The sequence below is a fragment of the Dicentrarchus labrax genome, unplaced genomic scaffold, assembly GCF_905237075.1.
Source record: "Dicentrarchus labrax unplaced genomic scaffold, dlabrax2021, whole genome shotgun sequence".
Lineage (NCBI taxonomy): Eukaryota > Metazoa > Chordata > Actinopteri > Moronidae > Dicentrarchus > Dicentrarchus labrax.
The window spans coordinates 8,611,160-8,632,971 of record NW_026136703.1 but is presented as its reverse complement, the minus strand read 5'-3'; the positions used below and the strand labels follow the sequence as shown (position 1 = coordinate 8,632,971).

Here is a 21,812-nt window from a genome sequence, read left to right as displayed (position 1 = left end):
CTCCTTTGTTACACTAGTATTTAATCTTAATCTAAAAAACGGGGTTAGGGATAGATAGATGGATACTTTATTTATCCCGAGGGGGGAAAAAAGGGTTAATTAGGCTTATTCACATCAGTGAATGAATCAGAATTTTTAAATTGAGCTGCAGTTTTAGTGATAAATTGCATTGTAGAAAATCAGAAGTAAACAGAAGCATGCAACTATATAACTTAAAATGCAAATCAGTGAAGAGAACTGCATAGACTGAAGTAAATGATGGATTTAGAAATAATTTAAATGAAAAACATCGGTAGGATTTTCGCTATTTAAAAAAAAAAAGAAGTAGTTCTGGTTGGATGGTTTTATTTCTTGAGGAAACAATATAAGTGTCTTGGACAGCCCAGGATCATTTGAAAGCATTGTTTCTCTGCAGCCGCTCTCAGGCATCCTCATCCTCCTCCCATCAGGGAGACTCCCCTCCTCAAACCCTCCCACATTTTTGTATGTTTGCGCTTCAGATGACATCACGGCTTTAAATATTCCCGTTGCTTCTTCCCACCCATCCTCATCACTGCTCAGCCAGCATAAAGAGCCGTAGCGATGTGTTAGTAGCGTCTGTAGGTTGAAGTTATACAGCAACGTTGAGACGGTCATTATCTGGCAGACACCGCTGCCTCCTCGTCCGCTTTGCTAAAGAGACTTTTGTGCGTATAGCACCGGGTCCTCCTTGGGGAGAAAAAAAGCGCCTACTGGGCTTCAGTGCGGAGGAAAAAAACAGTGGTGGAGAAGAGGACCGAGCTACTTCGGGCGTGGTAGCAAGAGAAAACTCATCTTTTTCAGCTAAACTTCAGATAGCAGCAGCCATAATGTCGCTGTCGGTGCCGCAGAACGGAGTAAAGGCGGATAATGAGCCCGTTATCGAGCTGTTTGTGAAGGTAAGACCGCAGCACAAGTCGCCCGGGAGAAGTTTTTCATTTTGACTTAGTCACACTTTGCTAAACCCGCAGCAGTATTTTGTGAGAATGAATGCTGTATTCCTGCCTTTGAAGACAATGTAGTGTTTGCTTATCTTTCCTCAAACTGGGCTTTTTCTTCAGCTAGGACCACTTAAGCTAGCTACACGTCGGTGTTTCACTCACGAGGGTTTTCTACACGCAGTAGCAAAGCTAGAAGATTTCTTGTCGCATTAAGTTTAGATTTTTAGGTTTTGGATCCACAACCCTCTGTGCCACTGTGGCCATGTGGAGCCTGCAGTGTCACTCTCAGGGCGGATGCAGCTCCCCCCTTCCCCCGAGGGGGGAATGAGGAGCCTGCCATGCGGAATACTGGTCACTAATTCGTTAACAAAAGCTCGGTAGTTGTGGTCCATAACAGCCGATTCAACATTTGTTCACTTGCTGCAGTTGCATGTCCGTGTTTGTAAGTTTGACTGGTACATTATACAGTGTCCCAGAGTGATTATATTGAGTGCATACAGCCATTAATGGACACTGGAATATACAAAAACCAGTGTTCACTTTGGTGTGTGGGTCACCTTGTCAGCAGCCAGTCTGCAATCAGAGATCTCTGAAGGAGTTTGCTGGTGCCATTTGTGATATTTAGTTTTATTTAAAGGACCAGAAAGAGAGTGTTTGGATATTGCTGCTGTATGCTGCAATATCATTTGTGGGGTTCTTGACACAGGTTGCTATTTTACGTTATTGTATTGCTTTCTGGAAAGCAAAATTCATCCCATATGGATATAGAGATAGATATTAGGGAGCTTGATGGGTGGACTAGAGATAATTCTTCTTTCGATGGCCCTATCCAACCCTTCCTTAAAACTGTAATCAACTGTAATCAGTTGTCTGTGGTGCTGGAGGAGGATTGTGAAAGGCTGTTTTTCCTTTCTTCGGGTGCTGCTTTGCGAGGCGGGAAAATGGCAGAGGAAAGCAAAAGGGGGGAGTGTGGGGCTGGGACAAGGGGACTGGGAGGGAGTGATGGGGTCCTGAATTGACTGGGAAGGAGTGTGGGTAATGGTGCAGTGGGGGTGCCAGTGAGCAGAACCGCAAACACTGAAAGGTAACATTTCCACATTAAAATGTCTAAAAATGACTAGACCTGTGTCACTCTGAGTTGTGTACCTACACTGTCCAAAATGTTTCCTACAATCCTGAAACCCAAAGAAAGCTGTAATTTTATGCAAGGTAATGGTTTCATTTGGTCACCTGTCAATGGCGTCATATCCCCTTTACCTCTTCTAGTTGCTATGACTTCTAGGGAAACCCCATGGATGTATTAAGGGAGAGCTGAATACGGCATTGGAGGTGGGGCTCCATTTATTCCCATGGAAGCTGCTCCGTGGCACTTGAAGCCAAAACAATTAAATTTTCCCGGTATAAAATTACCAGGATCTTCCGCATTGTGGGGCCCATTGAGCAACTGCAGTAGAGACTTCTGCCAGCTGAGTGCGGCCGGGACCCTCACTTTGGTTTAGCCCTCTGTTGTTTAACAATAAAGGCAACAACTCCCATGAACCCATGCTAACTCACAATGTAATCAAACTACGTCTTTTGTTATAGTTTTAATGTGAGAGACCCCTGGCAGCAGAAATTACATACTTTGCATTTAATAGTAATGGTGATGGTGGATGCTTGCAGGCCCTGACAAAAACATTTGTTAATGCTACACATGAGAGTCCTTTAATTACAAGTAATTACTTGTGGCAAGTCCAATAAAAGAGAATGTTCTATAAATCTACTGTATTTAAATTTAGTCAGATAATGCATTAGTATCTTAAATTGCAGTAGCTATGAATTAGGCTGACTTCTATCAGTCTTCCATATTCAGTGGAAATTCCAAAAACCTCTATCCTACTTGTATTAGTCCTGTTGACTCCTTAGTGAGGAATAGTGGGAGTAGTGAGGCTCTGATGAGGCAAAGCAGCAGGCCCCTCAGTATAGAGGCAGAATAGATGGAAAACAAACTGGCCAGCACAAGTTCTCTTAACTACTGCTCACAGCCTGCAGGAGAGGTTACATCATCCCCAGGCTGGAAGGTTTACACATGTGGCCAACTCTTCCCCTCTCAGCCCCTCCCTCCTTGGACTGTGTAAAGAAGTTTCCTCCATTGTGTGAGACAGACTTTAGTCTCTATCACCCTTGCATGGCTCTGTTATGTACCACTGTCTGTCCACATCTATTATTGATGTTGTTGTTCTTACTGTGTTGCATTAAACACAGTTATGGGAGACAATGACAGGCACGCAGGTTGCCATAGGCACACTGTGTGGAGCCAAGCCTCTGGGAACAGCTGATAACAAACTGTGGGCTCTTGACACACAGTTGTGTCAGATCTGTTAGGGAACTGCCACATATCAAAGCTGACTAATTATGCTCCTAGAACACGAGTTGCCCTCGTGCCTGTGTAGACCGAGCACTGACAGCAGAGTTTTTTAAATGTTGCTGACTCTCCCAGATTAGAGATTCTTTGATGATCTTGCAGCTTTTGTACCTGGAGTGTTTATAGCAACAGTTGTCACATTGCCATGGGAACATCTGACATCGTGCTCATCATTGAGGGGCGTGGGCGTGAAGTTTATATTGCTCTCAGTTGCAAATGAGCGTGATATAATGACTTTGTAAAGAGGAGGATCGACCCTTGACCTCATCACAAGTACAGCAGATTAGATATTGTTTTGCACATATGAGCAGTAGTCCGTGCCGGTGTGCCGTAGAGGGTGACTTCCCACCAGCCACCCATGTCTGTTGCACTTGGCACTTCTGCACATCACATGGTGTAAGTGGTAATATGAAACCCTAAATCTGATGTATTTATGTGCTCTGGTAGTTGGTGAAATGTTATTACTCTGATGTGAAAAAAAGGAGTGCAGCTGCATGTGGAATTATTGTTATAGTATTTGAGCTCCATCCAACCCTCTATATTGATTACAGCATTACCTGATTGAATCATTCTCTTGAAACCTGTTCTGACATTGCTTAGATGGATTGTCTTGTGTTACAACTTGTGTGCTGAAGGAGATTCACTTTTAACAATGTGCATAATACTCGCCGTTACATCATTACAAATTTGGTTATGCTTTCATTCAGTTTTTCACAGCTGAACAAAGTTGCTCTGAATTAGATTAAAGCATGCCAGTGAGTCATTCTCCATCAGCGTATGACCTGACTGTATGATGGTGAACAGAATATAGATGAGTCAAGAGAAACAGGCAGGCTTTATCTCCGCTTGTGTATGCGTCTCTTGGCTGCAAGTGTGCCAAGGTCACACTGCTGGTCCCAAAGCCTTCTGCTGCCTCCAGACTTCCACACTCTTGCCAGCAGTGACAGCAGAGCCAGTAAACATGGCGGAGAAGCTCTTTTAAGTCTGGATGGTATAAGAGCCTGTCTGTGTTTGGGTTATGTCTTTCGAGACAGTCCCATGGGAACCGTGGAGCTGGACTGTGACATGAGTGAGGTCCCACAAAGCAACACTTCTGTCTACATTGTTGGGCCACTCTGTAGAAGGAATGAATGCTCAACCCGTCACAAAGCCCACACAGATTTAAGTCTGTCTTCCTGGACATGAGGAAATGTGTTCAGGTTTGTGTGTCACACCATAAAATCTTAGTTGACATGACTGAAGTTTATTCTAAAGGCCTTGGGAAGAGCAGAGCTATCAGTTGCAACATGTGACAAACAGACCAAGCCTTGTGATGTGCTGTTTTTATGGAAACACAATGACCTTTTTCAGCAGTTACTGTGCTCAAGTCGATGCTCTTGCATGAAATTACATGCAAAGTGTGACTTTTTTTTATTTTTTACCAGTGCAGTAATGGTGGTGATAAAACCAAGACTTGACTAAACTTCAGGCATAATTTGCGTATTGTTTGCATATTGCTTTTCCTCTTAAAATAAACCATTCCTCCCCCCCTTGGGTGTTATTCCAGGCAACTGAGCACTGCTTCTTTATGGGAAAATCAATAGGGCAGTTAATGTTTCTCAAATATACAGCAATGCTGTAGTCAGCATCATGGGTTCAGGGGACAAGAATTAATGGCCATTACTGTTGTAGAGTGCAGTTTGTGCACTGGGAATTTGCTTTTGTAGCACCTGGCCTGTCACTGCTTCTTCATTGTTACCGTCTGGTTGACTGACTCTGGACACAGGCTTAATTGATCTGGCAGTTTGTTATACCCAATTTGAAGAGGGGCTTTCTGAAGTCATGTTCTTATCAGTAGAATATAGGCAGCATGGTTCCTGCTTGTGTCTGAATAAATATGGGCAGTATAAAATATCCTGAGGAAGCACTTGTCTTATTTGTGCTGCCCGACCAGGAAGCCATTGGCTAATGAGGCATTTCTCCTATGAGCTCAAGAACAGGAAGTGAGGCCACCCTAGAACAACATGGATCAGAGACATCAGATTTTATCCTAACAGAATCTTGTAATTTTGTATGTGTGTGTGTAATAATACTAATAGGGCTATACAGGTTACTGCAGCAAACAATAACCTGCCAGATCAGGATACAGAGGAAAAACAAGCCTCTGACTCTGCCTCTCTGTTACATCATCTTCACTGTTAGAATAGGGATGACCCCTTAAATGAAGAGAATCTGCCCTGCTCGCTACACATGTAACTCAATCAGTCTCAACATGATCTAGTCTGCTTGTGTTTCACATGCTGTGTTCTTCATAGCAGAGCCTGCTGAAGTATATGTAACTCAAAGTGTAGTACCTGAACATGGAGGATAGGATGACAGAGGCTGTTTTTCTTGACTCATTATCACTTCCATCAAGGTGCACAGTGGACCTTAAGTGTCCCAAATATCTTTCTAAGCTTTCTTTTGTCACTGAAACCCTGGTAGAATAATACTAAATGGAAGACTTCACTTGTTAATTTTCAACATCCCAGTCACGACTGCTCTGTAAAGGCTAAAATTGATTATTTATTATATGATTATGGCTGAAATTTATCTTGAGCATTGGTTTCTTTCTTTCTTTTTTTGTTAAATAATATTAGTGCATCATGTAGGCTAATGTAGCACCAGAAATTACATCAGTATTGGTTTGATATGCCACTTGATATTAATACATGTTGTAATATGATACATATACAGTCTACACTCATGCAAACTTGAAAGCTTGTGCGTGAGCTGTTCCTCAAGTGTTTTGCATGTATGATTTTTATGATGTGAAGATCCAGGCAGCATGTCCCAAACTGGTACTGAAAGACAACTCAATTTCAGGTCAGAGTGGACGCATGAGGCGAGTGGCCAGAGAGACGAGGGTCTGCTCAGAATTACCAATGAGGCCAGTGTTTGTGTGGCCTTGGTGCAGGCGTTTGCGTATCTAGAATGTGTGGTAATAGCATGCTGGCATTGTGTTGGTGCCAAAGGGTGGTTCACAGCTGTCTAGACATTTGTCCTGAAAGAATTGCTACAGGCTTCATTTAGGCTCAAAATAAATGATTTCAGCTCTGTACAGTAAGTTTGAGAAGTTTGAGATAGACTAGTGCAAATGTGAGGAAAACGGGGGAGGATTAAAACAATTGTGTTTGGTTTTGTGTGTGCGGGTGGGCAAGTGTGAAGGCATGAGTCTGCCCTAATCACCAGCCTGGGGTCTATGAATGTGTAAGTGGGTGGAGAGTTGGAGCTGGTGTCGACTTCAGTGTGCAGCTTGGTGTTTGTGTTAGACACTTGAAACAACAGTCAGCGAGGGTGATTGTTGGTTCATGCTGATCTCCCACATGGCTGTCTGTTTATTTTTCCATCATTTTGGATCTGTATTACTCATCACCAAACACCCATCCTGTGCCTCTAGAAACCTGAACTGGCTGTTTTTCTTATCTCCTCAACACTGAAGTTAAATACAGTAGTTATAACAGTATTGACTTAGCTTATGTCATTGCCGTAGCATGGTTATGCAGTAAGCCTCTTTTAGACTTCAGTCTCCAACTTTCCACTGAAACTGGTGGTTCTTAGACGGTGCTCATGTGCTCCAGCACAGTAAGCCTGTGTCTGACTGGAAGTCTTGAGGTTTCCACTGAGTGATGTCAGCCTGAGTCAGAGCCACACCGAGGATGTGATGGTGTTTCTGTGTTCCGGCAAGATTTGACTCCTCTGTACACTCATCTCTCTGACCGTGGTCAGACTCTGGGACTCAGCTCTCAATACCCACCCAGCCCTAGTCATTCCGACATGGAGCCAAACCTCAATACCTTTTTGGTGATGGCCAGAATCGGCCCATAGCAGCGGGTATTGGAAACTGTTGAGTACCGAAAGGTGTCATCCAATGTCCGTATTTGTACTCTTCTTTACTTATTGTTTGTTTAGACAATGAATGTTTTAGGAGTTTGGCTGCTTTTGTGAAATAAAAATAAGGGTTTTTGTGGAAAAAAGTTTTATTTTGGTATTGGTACTGAAGCTAGGATTGAACTGAGTTTTAAAACACATCAATGGTACCCAGCCAGGCAGGGCTGCAATTAACAATTACTTTCATTATCTATAAGTCTGTTTGTTTTCTAAATTAATCAATATATTGCTTGGTTTTTAAATCTGATATTTCACCCCCAAAAAAAGTTAATGATTGATTAGTTAACAGTTATTTTATTTTTGATAGGTTAATCAACTATCTGTTTCAGCTCTATACTTGGCCTTATTCAGGCAGCCCATCTTTAGTCTGCTTACTTTTTCCTGAATTCTAATTCTGTTATTCTCTTTTGGCAAGTATCTGCCCTGCTGACGTGCCCTTGAGCAAGGCATCAAATCATTCCAGGTGTGGGGCTGCTGTTCGGTCGTTGGCATGAGTATATGACAGAATATATTGGTCGTGAACTTACTTCCTCAACCTGGTTCACTTCAGCAAAGACCACTGTGGGCTGAGGATTGCTGTCTAAAACAGCCAGCTTTGGGTCCAGCTGCTCAGTCTAGTCACAGTCCTAACCCTAGCCCAGCCTGCATACTTATCCAGCAAACAGGGAGAGGCGTTGCTATGAGGTTACCATGGCTGCCCACTCTCAAACGGACATTCCTGCTGTGTGTCAGAGCAGGAGGAGGAAAGCTGCGGTGCTCGTTACATCGTCAGTTCCTTATTCGGTCAAACTGTGGCTTGAACTTGCTGAGCAGCCCACCCAATTTAGAGTATGAAGTGTGTTGGGGAGGGGAAGGCACGGGCCTCCATGTTACTAAAATTAGGCTGTGAGCAGAGACTGGGAGGGCCGTGCCCAGTCTGAACAGGATCCATTGTCTTTGAATGCTGACTACTGTAACTGTGATCTCACATCACCAGTGTCGGAAAAGGAAACTCGTCTTAGATAATGATGAGAGAGCTCAAAAGTGTTTAGATTAGTCATTATGTCAGTAAATAATTGAGAAAGTGGGAGAATGAAAGAGGCAGAGGTGGAGTTGAACAGTTTTATGTGTCTGCTCGTAAAATGTAATAGGGTTGGACTGTTAAAAGTGCACATACCTTCAAGTGCGTACATGCCCGTATTACATTTAAGCTAATTAGATAAAGCCTAGCATCATTTTCATTACTACTGAAATGTGATAAGTCGGTCATTGCATCAGTGGCTTTGTGAGGATAGTCAAAGGTTAAGTGATGAGAGTTATGACCTCACCGTGTGTGTGTCTTTGTGTGTGTTTGGAGTAGAAAGTGTTTTAAAGACCACAGGCCCCCCTTGCTGACTGTGGTCTCATTGTACTGCTAAAGGGCCACGCTGTCCTGGACACTGACTTCTAGATAACATCCGACTTGAGCATGACTCACACCCTCCACTGGGCAGCTGTGTGTGTTTGGCATTAAATAAACAGGCATCTGTTGACTCACCGTCCGTCCATTGAGCCTAAATAAAGCTTGAGAGTCTGTTAGCCGTTGTCAGCTGTGGCTGCTTCTGTGGACCAGACGTTATTATAGCCGTTTCACATCAGGGGAAATCTCTGTTCCAATCTATGTGAAAGATGGCGTAACCGTCTGCAAGATGTGAGTCATTTTTGACACAGGAGGCAAAATGGCAGGCAACACACTGGGCACTGTGAATGCTGCTTGTATTTGGAATTGATGGTGTGCTTCTTGGAAAACGTCTTTGTCAACTAATGGCCTTATAAGGGCCCGGTGGAAATAATTTCTTCCTTTACTGGTGTGTTTTTATTGGGGTGTTTTTTTCCCCCTCTTACTAACTGATGACGTGCCTGAAACTCTAAACAAAAAGTGCTTTGTGTTGTTGCTGTATAGAAGGTTCTCCAGAAGCTCTTTTCTGAATGTCACACTATAATAGTGGCACTCTGGAAAGTGTTAGTAGGGTGGAGGAGGACAACGTTTGGAGGTGTGTCCTAAACCTCTTAAAACATGTTTTGTGCCATAGACTTGATTTAAAAAAAAACTTGTTTTTAATTTTCTAGTTTTTATCTATCCACTCCACATTCTCTAACGTGAAATATTATTCAGCACAATTATTGCTGAAAACAATCTAATTTGGGTGCGTACAGTGAGATGTAGGGCAGCAGTTCCTTAACAGCGCAGCAGTTTATATGTCACAGACAGAGGAAGTGCAGCTCCACCAGCATCATCACTTAAACTAAACAAAGCACCTTCTTCGGCGGGAGTAACAGGACATTTCTGGAATAGTTTCTCCCTCCTCTCCAAATGCCCAACCCCCCCCCGACTGGGCCAAGGGGCCCAGGATAAGGGCAGTGGGATAAAGGGGGAAGAGGAGGAGGAAGAAACGAGCAACGTGCCAAACAGCACACAGCCTCTTGCTATTTTCCTCCCACTTAAAACATGTATTACCGCTTGTTCTCCTTCATGAACGTTAGCACTACCTATGATCTCTAATTCCCTCCCTATTTCCTGTAATATCTCCCTCTCTGTAGCAGATTCGGTGTCTGTGGCAGAGAGCTGCAGAGAGTCTCTGCTGCAGACTCCAGAGGGTAGGAGCAGTGCCACGGCCCCAGGAACAGACTGAGAGAAAGAAAAGTGTGAAATGTCTTTCTCAGCTGCTGTGGCCTTCTTCTTGGCCACTTGAGACGCAGAATTTGAAGATGAGCTCAGCTTAAAAGCAGCTCATCGTGCTGAAGTACAGTAAACATCCTTTTGATTTACAAATTACATGGAGTCGTGTGGTTTGCATTTTTGTCTTTACAGAAAGAGAGTTTACTTCAGATGGTTTACCTGTGAATTGGTAATCCCCTCCGCACTGTTTGCTCTACTTTCGATGTCATATGTGTCTGGTCATTGCCATGGGAACAGTTGCTGTGCTGCATTGCCACCCTTGATCCAGAACTGAATGGTTCTCTGTAGCACTGTGGGGAAAATGGAGCAATCATCCCACTGATGTCTTTTCTGATCCCCTAAGGATCAGCTAATGCCAGTCTAGTCTAGTAATGGACATGATATCCCCAAAATTTTATGGCCCAAACTATATATTTTTTAAATGAATCATGTAAGGAAAAAAGGGGACTTTCATTTGCTGAACAAAGGCAGTGATCTAATCCAAGCTTTTCAGATATTGAATTCAGAGGGGGGGGGAAGAGGGAGAGGACAGCCGCAGTACAATGGGAGCCAGCAGGCAGATCAAACAGAGCCATCCTACTGGGCGTCACACAGAGGACAACAGCAGCCAGCCTGTCCCCACCAGCAAGGAGCTGCTAGACTGACTGAAGACTCCAGAACAAAGTCCACTATTGAACACAGTGTATCTGAAACCTGCATCTCTGATACTAAACAAATTCAAAACTTATTTGAATCTTATTTTTATCCCGAATCCTCTTTGTAAATATTTGTGTAAAAAAAAATACAGTTGATTTGTGTACATCATGCACAGCTACGCTTTGTATATCTCCTCCTGCAGGACAGATGTAGAGGTGAGAACTGCAGTGAATGGGGGGGAATGAGGAGTGGCTCATGACACAAGAGGCAGACATAAATGATGCCATATTCAACCGTTTCAAAAAGGCTGTGCTACAGTAGTAGGCTGAATGAAGAAGTGCATTCCAGAGCGCCGATACTTGAATGAATGACCTCCATGCTCGTCCTTGTGAAAAGATGAATACGGTGCATTCTTTTTTGGCCCGCCTTGCCTGGAGAATGGCATACCTGGTATCCACGGAGCTCCATAGCTCTGCACCAAGTCTATGATAAAGGTTGTGATGCAGTAAAATTAAGATTTCTTTCTTTTTGACAATGCACCATGAATGGAAAAAGCAAATGAGAACAATATTAGATTTCAGTTACACAGTAATGGTTCATAATGTTGCTCATCTTGATTTAACTACACATTAAATAGGTTTTTTTTGAGCAGACATTAGTATGCACTGGGCAGCATAGCAGATCTCATTAAGATACTTCGCAAAGCTCAGTTAATCAAATGAAATGCTTCATTCTGTCATCTGATGTAGAATCCAAACCTTATTTGTCCTCTGCTACATGCTTCTAACTCCATACTTGGCTGTGAGTTGAGCAAAGAGAAGGATAATTTAGAGAGTTGGAGACAGAGGGGCGAGTGCGTGACGAGGGATGGGTGGTTGTTGGGAAGACGGGAGATATCTCTGACAGTTTGCAGCACCCTCCCATTAGCCTTTCTGTTCCCATCCTCCATGGAGCAATCAGACTGTTCTATCAGTATGTCTGTCTGCTTTTAAAAGAAAAGCAAATGTTGTGTTTTTCAATGTTTGAAATCTCAACACTCTGTCCTGTTTTCGGTCTGGTGCTAAACGATGAGCGTTCGTCATTAATTTGGAGGACACGCGCTGCTTCCATTGATCCCATTCCCGCCGTCACTGCTCGGTCTTGTGTTTGTGCAGTCTAGCAAAAGAGGAAACAAGAGGCTGTCCTAGTCTTAATCACTCCAGAAGTTTCCTCTTACTCTTAGACAGTAGTTCTGCAGATTAATGGAGGGGAAGTGTGCTGAAGCATTTAAAACAAGGGGGTCGGCTCTCCACTCTTCCCTCCTACTTAAGTCTTTTTCGAGGGCAGCCTGTAATGTGTATGAAAGAGTCATTGTCTGAAACGGGCCCTCTCTGGATGAGTGCTGTAAAATGCCCTGGGCCATAAAGGTTGTGCAACAGAGATGTGATTTCTATCAAGATTGCCGGGATTTGTTTTCCGTTTCGTTCTCAGCCATAAGCCAAGTGCTATCAGTGGTCGAAAGCTGTTGCAGATGTTTTTTAAGCTGCTATCTTGTGTTTTCTGCTTTCAGTCATTTAATCTGGGAGGTTTCCACCCTGTTGTTAATGGTTTCTATAAGATAAAAGCGGGTGCAGACACTTGTATACTCAGTCTTCAGGAATGGTACCTGCAACATATTGCTGATAGTTAATCTACTCCTATCCTAACTTGCTATCTGTCTGTTTATTTAAGGCGGGGAGTGATGGAGAGAGCATCGGGAACTGCCCCTTCTCCCAGAGGCTCTTCATGATCCTGTGGCTCAAAGGAGTTGTCTTCAACGTCACCACAGTGGACCTTAAGAGGTGAGTCCTACTCCCGTTCCCCACCTTCCTCCCCTATATCTTCTCCCTTCTCATCCTTTTCATTGGCTGTTTTTAAACCAGGATTTAAAAAGAAATCTGCTCTTTTTTCTTCCTTTTGATAGCCTCCTTCAGCTTTTCTGGGCGTTTCCACAAAGGCCTCAGTGGCTCCGTAACGCTTTGATCCAGCCCCATCCCTAACACGCTCACTGCTTCCCCACTGCTTATTTGGTTTTCCCATGACCCTTTCCCAGGCGGGAGTAAATCGGAGAAAAATAAACATACAGACTCTGGAGAGGCTATTTAAGGTTCTTCACTCCGCTTACTTCCTGCCTAGATTCTGGTGGGCAGCATGTTATTTTTCACCACTGGGATCAGAAAATGGTCCTCTGCAATTTTGACTGCGATTTCATTTTTCCTCCCAGCTGCAAGCCAACGAGCTTTCACATGTGGATTCCAATACCAGAAGCTCCTTACCAAACCCACTATGTTTTCTGTGTGTGCGTGATTCATCTAAATGCTCCCTAAATGATTTTCCACTTGCTAAGGCAGGACAAGCCAGATTATTTTCAGGCATGGTTTGGTCTGGTTTATATGGTCTTTCTTCGTCATGCGTGTTTGACTCAGAGATTCAAGATTTGGGATTTTTTTTGTTCCAAAGCATGGTTCAGCCACATGGCAGCTTCACCGGGCGTCTCCTCCTCTGGGACATGGAGACCACTGCTTGATGACAAAACAAAACAGAGATGTACTTGATAAATGCTGTGCCTTTTTTTGATACAGTTAAAAGGAAGAGGGTAGCGTCCATTGGAATAGTCATTTGGTTTTCATGCTTGTCTGCACATTGAAGGCGAGTGCATAGGTTTGGGTATATTTGCATATACAGTATTTTCCCTGTCAGATGGCCTGGCCTGTAACATAAAACAAAGCTGATATCCTGTAAGAGGCAATGAAGGATGTCCGCCTACTTAGCAGTGTCTGTTTACCCCTCACTCCTCAAACAACCCTTTGTTCAGCCGGAGTCACTGCTTGGTGCTTTACTTTTTCTTTCTTTCTAGAGGAACGAGTGGTTCAGGCTTTGTTTTCTCCATGCTATGTAGTGTCTGTAATCATGAGTAAACATAAAATGACCATATTGCAAAAGAAGGCGCGTGTTTGCCATATTTATGGCTGTTTTATTGTAGTAGTTAAATGGATGAACAGTGCATGTTGTTACCCCTGTAGGACATTAATATCACATGTCCCGGCCATAAGTCAAAATGTTATATCTTCTGTGAGTTTGTCTTCTCTCGGGTCAAGGCTGTCGTGTTAATATTTCTTTTCTGTGATGAAAGCCTCTCATTCTCAAGACAGTTTGTTACCCACTCCTCTGTTATATTGTTGGGTGAGGGTGCCACTTCCCCTTTGCATGCCAAAGAGTTGAAGTCATTTCCCATTTTTTGTGCCCTTAGATGGCTTGTACCAAAACTGGAGCCCCCATTGTGAACATCGTCGTACCAAAAACCTGGACCATTAAACAGTCTGCACAGATAGATGTTGCTAGTTACATTAGATAAAAGAGGATTCATAGTGCCTGCTGGCTTACACCAATCTATTAGGTTGTTGAGACACTGTATGTTTTTGTCTTTTTGCTGAAGGGATTTAAGCGTCTGGTTTCTGTGGATTTCACAAGTCAGTTGTGTTCACACTACTCATTCAACACATGCTCATTTTTGTTTATGTGTGTGTCAGTGTCATCTGCCTGCCAGAGACATCTGGTACAAAATGTGCTGGTTTGAAGGCCGCAAAGAGAGAGGGACACAAACACTCAAAGAGACCAGTAAACACACACAGTTAAAGACATAGTACTGAGCTGCAATAGTTGGAGCAGGAGAAGGGCTGGATGGCTCTAACGTGTGGTTTCGAGTGCAACAGGCTGTCAAAGAGCCACAGCACTCTTAATTAACTTGAACTATATAAAGTGAATATATACATTGTATTCATTTGGAAACATCAACCTACTTATGAATCTTGTGTCACATAACTTTATCTGGAGATGAAAGCTACTTTTACTGGTTAGATCTACAAACGTGTTTATAAAATCTTTTAAATGGTTGCATTGCTTCAGTACACTAACGTTTGTCTCACTTCTCTTCCAGGAAGCCTGCAGACCTCCAGAACCTGGCCCCGGGCACGCACCCACCCTTCATCACCTTCAACGGCGAGGTCAAAACTGATGTAAACAAGATCGAAGAGTTCCTTGAGGATGTCCTCTGCCCACCCAAGTGAGTACTTTCTCACCCTTGTGGTAATACTTTGACATATTTTATCTCTGAACACACAGCACTGCGTGTGTGTCATGAATTAGCTTTCAGATGCTCTAATTAAATTGCGACACATGCTTAAACAATAAGGCTTGCATACATATTTTTTATTAACAACAAATTCCAAACAATGTGCCAGTCCTTTTCTTTTTCTTTTATCAATCTTAAGGCCATTTGTTTCTATTGAAACATAAATCTTCATCACAAATCGAGTCACAAATATAAATTCTGTTTTTTAGCAAACATTACTCAAACAACTTTTTTTAGCGATGACATAGGGCTGCACAATATGGTAAAAACATCATATTGTGACTATTTTTGACAGATACTGTGATTAATTCTGTGGGAGGATCATTTTGGCGCATCACAAATTGAATTTTCACAAACAATTCTTAATTATATTAATCATGATGATATGATGCCTCTGCAGCACTACACTACTTCATTATAATACTGTTTTGTCATACATTTACCTTTTTTATCAAAACATTACAGCTCTTTTCGATTTACATATTGCACAGGAACATGGTAATTGTGGACAACAGTGAAGGTCTATAGCACAGAGAATTGTGTTATAGCAGGGTTTGGTTATACAGACAATACTACGTTCATACAGTATATGTGTTTACTCGTATGTGTGCTTCTGTGCAGGTACATCAAGCTTGGTGCAAGACACCCAGAGTCAAACACAGCTGGTATGGACATCTTTGCCAAGTTTTCAGCATACATAAAGAACTCAAAACCAGATGCAAATGAGGGTAAGTTACCTGTATCTGTGTTTGACACACACACACACACACACACACACACACACACACACACACACACACACACACACACACACACACACACACACACACACACTGGGTTGGGTAAGCTGGTTAAGAGGAGACATCCAGAAACCTTCCATTTGTGTAGGGAGAGTTCTCTGGTTGCTAGGCGACATTGGTAGCCCTGCCCTGATTGGTGGGTTACAGCCTCGCTCACAAACACAGAGCTTTTGTTCTGCTGCCTCCTCCTGTCCTCACGCTCCCTGTCTCACCTGGTGGAGCTCTCTGGAAAACCACAGAGCAGCTATCCAGAGAATGGACTAGTGCTTCACTATCTCATCTATCCTGTTTTTGATTAATGCACCCAGGACTCTGCTGTAAGAGAGAGGTCATATCACAAACTTTCAAACTTAAACAGATAGGATTATTGGAATAATAAGAAAAATATGTAGCTTATTGTCTCAATAGATTGTGATGCATCCGGGGTGAAAGAATTTCTGGAATTGTTTCCGTTGAAAGATCACCAAAATATAATCATTCAATTATTCAAAAAATATTTTGTGTCGTGTTTTAGTTGGCTGTTCTCCACCCTGGGAAAATATTGAACCATGGTGAGCTGGATGTGAAAGCCAAGGCTGTGTCAATAGAGTTTGAGGCTGAATCTCATGGTTCAATGATAAGTGCTCTCCAAAGCAACAGGTCAAACCTACTGTGGAACCACTGAATCGAGCATGAAGCAACATTCATGTCATATTTTAGAACAATAGGAATGGTTAATGAATAATCTATAGATGGGTGATGACAAAGGATGTGCAGTCTATTGAGCTTCAGATTGTACAGGTGTTCATGATATGTCTGTTTCCTGCATTTATAATGTACATGAGGGTTTGTCTCCTGATGAAATGCTGCCCCCATGTGGTTGATCAGCATATCGGTATAGCAGCTGTACTAAAATGCCTCAAGAAAAACCATGTCAATTTTATACTGTTAAAAGTAGATTATTTGCTCATACTGATTATATATTTAAAATTAACAGTTTAATACTTATCTAATATATTCTGTGTCTCTGTGCAGCTCTGGAGCGCGGGCTTCTGAAGACACTCCAGAAGCTGGATGAGTATCTTCGCTCACCACTGCCCGATGAGATTGACCACAACAGCATCGAGGACGTCAAGGTCTCCAACCGCAACTTCCTTGACGGTGATGAAATGACCCTGGCTGACTGTAACCTGCTTCCCAAGCTGCATATAGTCAAGGTGAGCAAGGGAGTGCTTATGTTTCTCAAAGCTAAAATAAACCACTTTTCCTATGAGCCACTTATTCTCTTCACGGGTGTTGATACAGCTCTGTAGGGCTTCAACTAATAATGATTTCCGTTGTCAATTACTCTTGAAAATAACTAATATAATAATCCAAGTTAAGTATAAGTCCAAGTTGTCCGAAACCCCAAAGATATTTAGTTTATCATCATAGACGACAAAAAAACTGCAAATCTTCACATTTCCAAAACGAACTAGTAATCTTTGGCTTGAACTCAGCTATCAAAATGATTTGCTGATTATGATACAAAAGGAAATAAAGAGGCTGGTGGAGGGTGACGATGTTTTTGGCGACAGTCTAGCTTTATACTGATTACATATTAGTCTTCTCATCCTACTTCTTTAGCCTTCATCGCAGTTATTAAGTCCTTCACAGTAGCCAGTAATCATAAAAAAAACACTATAAAATAGTTAAATTAGTTAAAGTGCCACAAGTTCTCAACAAATGTAAAGTTATAGTACAAACTGAGTTTGTAAGAGTTTATGGTTCAGTTTAGTGAGATTTATATCTTCTCTTACCTTCCTCCCAGGTGGTGGCCAAGAAGTACAGAGGCTTTGACATCCCCAAAGAGATGACTGCCATCTGGAAGTACCTCAACAACGCCTACACGCGCGAAGAGTTCACCAACACCTGCCCCAGTGACAAAGAGATCGAGATAGCCTACGGAGATGTAGCCAAGAGGCTGGTCAAATAAGCTCCTCCATCCCCTCCATCCCTCACCCCGTAACCTCCCCCTCCACACACCCTTACACCTTCCCCTCCCCAGCACCGGGACTGATGTGCTCACTCACGAGAAAGAAAAAACTCTGGACTTCTTTTCCTTCTCTCCTCATCTAGAGCGAACCCCAATGCATGAACCCTTCTCGATCATATTTTCCTCACATTCTCCGATTTTTACGAAGGCCTCCTTTTAGTTGATTCAGCAAAGGTCTTTCATCATTAATTGCTTTTGTTTTTTATTTGCTGATGAATGTTGTGATGGCGAGGCGACGGAGAAGCAGCCAGACGTGTATCCGTGCTTATCAGTGTCGGGAGCCTCAACAAACACTCCTCGATAAGTGACCTTCAAGCTGACCTTCTCTCTATGTGCAGGGAGAAGGTCACAAGCTTTTGTTAATTTTCTGTTGGCTGTGTAATACTGAAATAGCTCTTTCTAGGATTGCTATAAAAGGAACACTGAGAAGCAGTTTTTTCCCTTGTCTTTTGGCTTATTAAGAGGCATTGTAAACAGTGTTGAAGCTTCAGCGGCTTTAAGTATTTGACAGATTTAAGTAGAAGCCGAAGCTAATCCAAACCTGAGTGGTTGACATATCAAGTGAGAGATGCTTTCTTTTAATGTTGAGCTGTTTAAAATAAATCAAAATAATTCTAAGTGCAGGTAAAGCTACCTGGTAGCCATGCTCTGATTTCCTCATTGCCTCAAATGGGCAAAAGCCTTGTAGCTCAACTCAGTAGAATTGTAGGGAATTTCATGTAACGGCTGCAGTAACAACTCAGGAAAAATCTACCCTGAGGTCTGAGAAATATTCAACCATATGTAGCTTACAGATTTTCAAAGATGTGTAGAGTGGCTTTTTGTTAATCACCACATTGCCATTTATTAAAGTGTTCATTTAGACTCACTGAGCAGCACATAAAACACATAAACATCTTTCTTCTCTTATGAAGCATGAAGGAAAGTCTTCACTTTGGTCATGCTGACAGTAGCGGTAGTTTGGATCACTCATGGCAGACCAAAAAGAGGCACATTATTCTGGTCTCACTGTGGATAGGATGACTCCGGCTATGTAAACTAGTGAAGTCGAAAAAAGGAAACCACACACACTCACTGTTTCCTTCTCCATCACGTACTGGAATTACTACACCAACGTGCAGTCAGGCACCAAGAAAGGTGACACTAAAGATATTTATGACAAAACAAACCAAGGAGAGTAGCAATGAAACGAATACCTGGTGGAATTTCACTTTCTCTTCTGTATGTAGTTTGATCTCTAAGGTAGTGAATGTATGTTATGATGAAGTAGCTCCAAAAGTGCTTTAGTGCGGATAAAGCAAAAGCTGTTTTGTTTTCTCCCATTTGCCATGTTTCTCAGACATTTGTCATGAAACAAATTTGATTTAAAAAAATAAAATAAATAAGGAATTGTAAATATTTGTTTTGATTGCTCGGAATTCAATGTGTAAATTTTATACATGTCATCTGAATTTTGAGGAAAATGGGCCATTTCTTGCCTGCTTGGATTCTAATACTAGATAAACCATCTCCTCTTTGCCTTAGTTGTTTTCCCTCTGCGGATGTTTTGCACGAAGGTTTTTCAGAGAGCATTTCATTGCAACATGAGTGTGATGTTGTACAAAGAAAATATCCAAGCTATGTCATGGCTTTTTTTTTTTAACAATATTGATTGAATTGAAATAAACTTCTTATTGGCACTTTGACTTGTGTTTTTGTATAAACCTTCAGTGTTAATACACATCTGTCTCATCATTTACTTTAAGACATTGGGTTGCCTTTGCCTTAAACATTTTTAGATTGCTGTTCATGTCCTATAACAATCAGAGCAATTTCCCCTTCAAATTTAAAAAGGATACTGGATGACGGTCCATGTTATCCAGCCTTTTATCTGTAGTCCTTAACATCTTTACTCTTAAACGTGGGGTCAGTCATTCTAGAGAAAGATGCCTGATTGCTGAGGTCCTCAAATACCGACCCCAAAGTGTCTGTATTTGACAACAAGGGAGCACAAATGCCACCTGTGGCTCGCTCCAAGTTACTTTGTTTCCCATTTACCATAACCCAAAGCATCTGTGTTTGGAATTAGCAAACAACTATCGTTCTCCCGAAAGACTGACCCCGCCTTTAAGGTTGAAGGTCATTTCTCTGACAAAAAAATCTAAATATTAGGCACTAATTACTTAGCTTTCAACCATATCCTGTTACCTTCCATAGTTGTCATGGAGATGATAAATGACCAATTACATCTCCTTAGGAAGACCATGAGAATAAGTTGGACATTGAGCTGAAAATGTTTTGTCCAAATGCAAGTATCCCATGGATGGACCTGGGGATATTGAGGGGGGCCTCTAAGAGCTCCCCAGCAAAAAGAAAAGAAAATCTAATTTTGTTATAATTTCACTCTTTAAATTTACATTGAATAGAGAAACGAATGTAGGGGGTGTTTTGGGGGAATCTTTGGACTCCTGTACTATATAATCTGCATTAAACATCTCATATTGGGTTGGGTTGCTTCACACTCTATTTGTTAATCTATCTGGATGTCACTGAAATACAGAAAACTTTGGGAACCTCTGAGCCGAAGTATGTTTGTTTACAGCTCTCCGTTTCCAAGGAATGTCTCATGTGGGTGTCCAACCACTGTGGGCTCCACCTCCTCCTGAAGACACCCTCTGGCTGTCAGCTTGATGATGTTTTTCAGCCAATTCCCTACTGTTCTGAAGCACAAACAAGTCTATTCTGCAGGGCTGATTGCAGCCAAAGTTTCGCAAGAGAAGGGGAAAAAAAGGTGTGGGGGCGTACAGTTTTTGGAGGCTCTCCAGATCATTAAAGTGTCATGTTTCAGCCCCACACATTCTCTACTCCCTTACTGGTGAACACTGAGACACGGTCTCCACTTGTACTTCTCAGGGAGGAAATCCACCCAGACGCAAACAGACAGACTTATGTGTGTACGTGTGTCAGTGTTAGGTAAGAGAAGACACAACAAGGCTGGCTATCATTCAGACCACACACTCATTACAAGCAGGGTGAGTGTATTAGTGTAATTGGGTAATGAAGGTGAGGCCAGGAGGGGCTGTGCATTGTTTCTCAAACATGTTGACTGTGTGTGTGTGTGTGTGTGTGTGTGTGTGTGTGTGTGTGTGTGTGTGTGTGTGTGTGTGTGTGTGTGTGTGTGTGTGTGTGTGTGTGTGTGTGTGTGTGTGTGTGTGTAAAGAGCAGGCTATATCACACGCCATGAGAGGGAGCCAACAAGTCAGCTAAGCAATGAACACACAGAGGTTACGGTCACAGATGTTTCCCTGGATTTGTCTTTGTTAGTAATGAGGGAAACGTGTAGCCACTAAGTGTATGAGAGCTATTTCTTCACCTTTGATATACATTTTTGCCATTTTGTTGTCGTGTTTTTACTTTAACAGGTAAATTAATCCGCTGTGTGTTTTTCACTACTAAATATCTCTGGAGCCTTTTCTGTTTGGCATTGACTCTTTCTCTGCAGTGCCAGTTCAGTTTGCAGGTTTTACACAACACCCATTTATACAGCTGGCTAAATATTTACTCTGGTAAAGTAGCTCGCTCAAGGGTACACAGCGATATCCCTGCTGGGTTTTGGACCTACAATGTGTGAAAAACCTTCTTTGCATATGGACTCTGTGCACCTGACATTTGATGTGGCTACATACTCATTGCTTTGTATTTGGTGCTGATGGACAGCACACTGGCCTAGATGTAGAAAAAAGAGTATGCAGATTCTCTCAGTTGGAGAAGAATAATCTATTTTATGCAAATATATATTTGTTTCTGCCTGTAATATTCCATACACATTATCTAAACTCTTATAGTGACAGGTTTAAACTAAATGTTTTTTTCACTCCCAATTAACAAAGTTCTCTGCAAGGTCTGCCATTATCAATTTAAAAGATATAAGCCACCAGTAGCCTTACGACCTTTATAGTGGTTTTAAAGGGAGCTAGACAGGAGGCTGTCAAGTATCTTTGATTTTTATAGATGGATGAATTGGTTTTATTTGACAAACTTTTAGAGATCCCAAGAGGTAATTTAATTCAGTAATTCACAAGAAAAACTTGAGGAAACATCTTGCAGGGTCCAGACCTTCAGGTTAGGAACCAAAGGCTTACAGCACATGTGGCTATTAACATAATGATAATCATGTGGTCATGAAAGTATTTATTTCCTATTTTTCTGTTACAGCATTCAGCCAATTAAAATTAAAATGAGGAAACATGTATGTGATGTAAG

At 42.2% G+C, this 21,812-nt stretch overlaps 1 protein-coding gene across 1 annotated transcript; it reads left to right on the top strand.

The window, feature by feature from the left end:
• Positions 1–525: 525 nt before the first annotated feature.
• On the top strand, positions 526–19,249 carry clic4 (chloride intracellular channel 4). The gene is made up of 6 exons (XM_051393651.1): positions 526–917; positions 12,317–12,426; positions 14,562–14,687; positions 15,378–15,484; positions 16,571–16,752; positions 17,346–19,249. Exons 1-6 carry the CDS (start codon positions 849–851, stop codon positions 17,508–17,510), a joined length of 759 nt encoding a protein of 252 aa, XP_051249611.1. The 5' UTR covers positions 526–848; the 3' UTR covers positions 17,511–19,249.
• Positions 19,250–21,812: the final 2,563 nt, after the last annotated feature.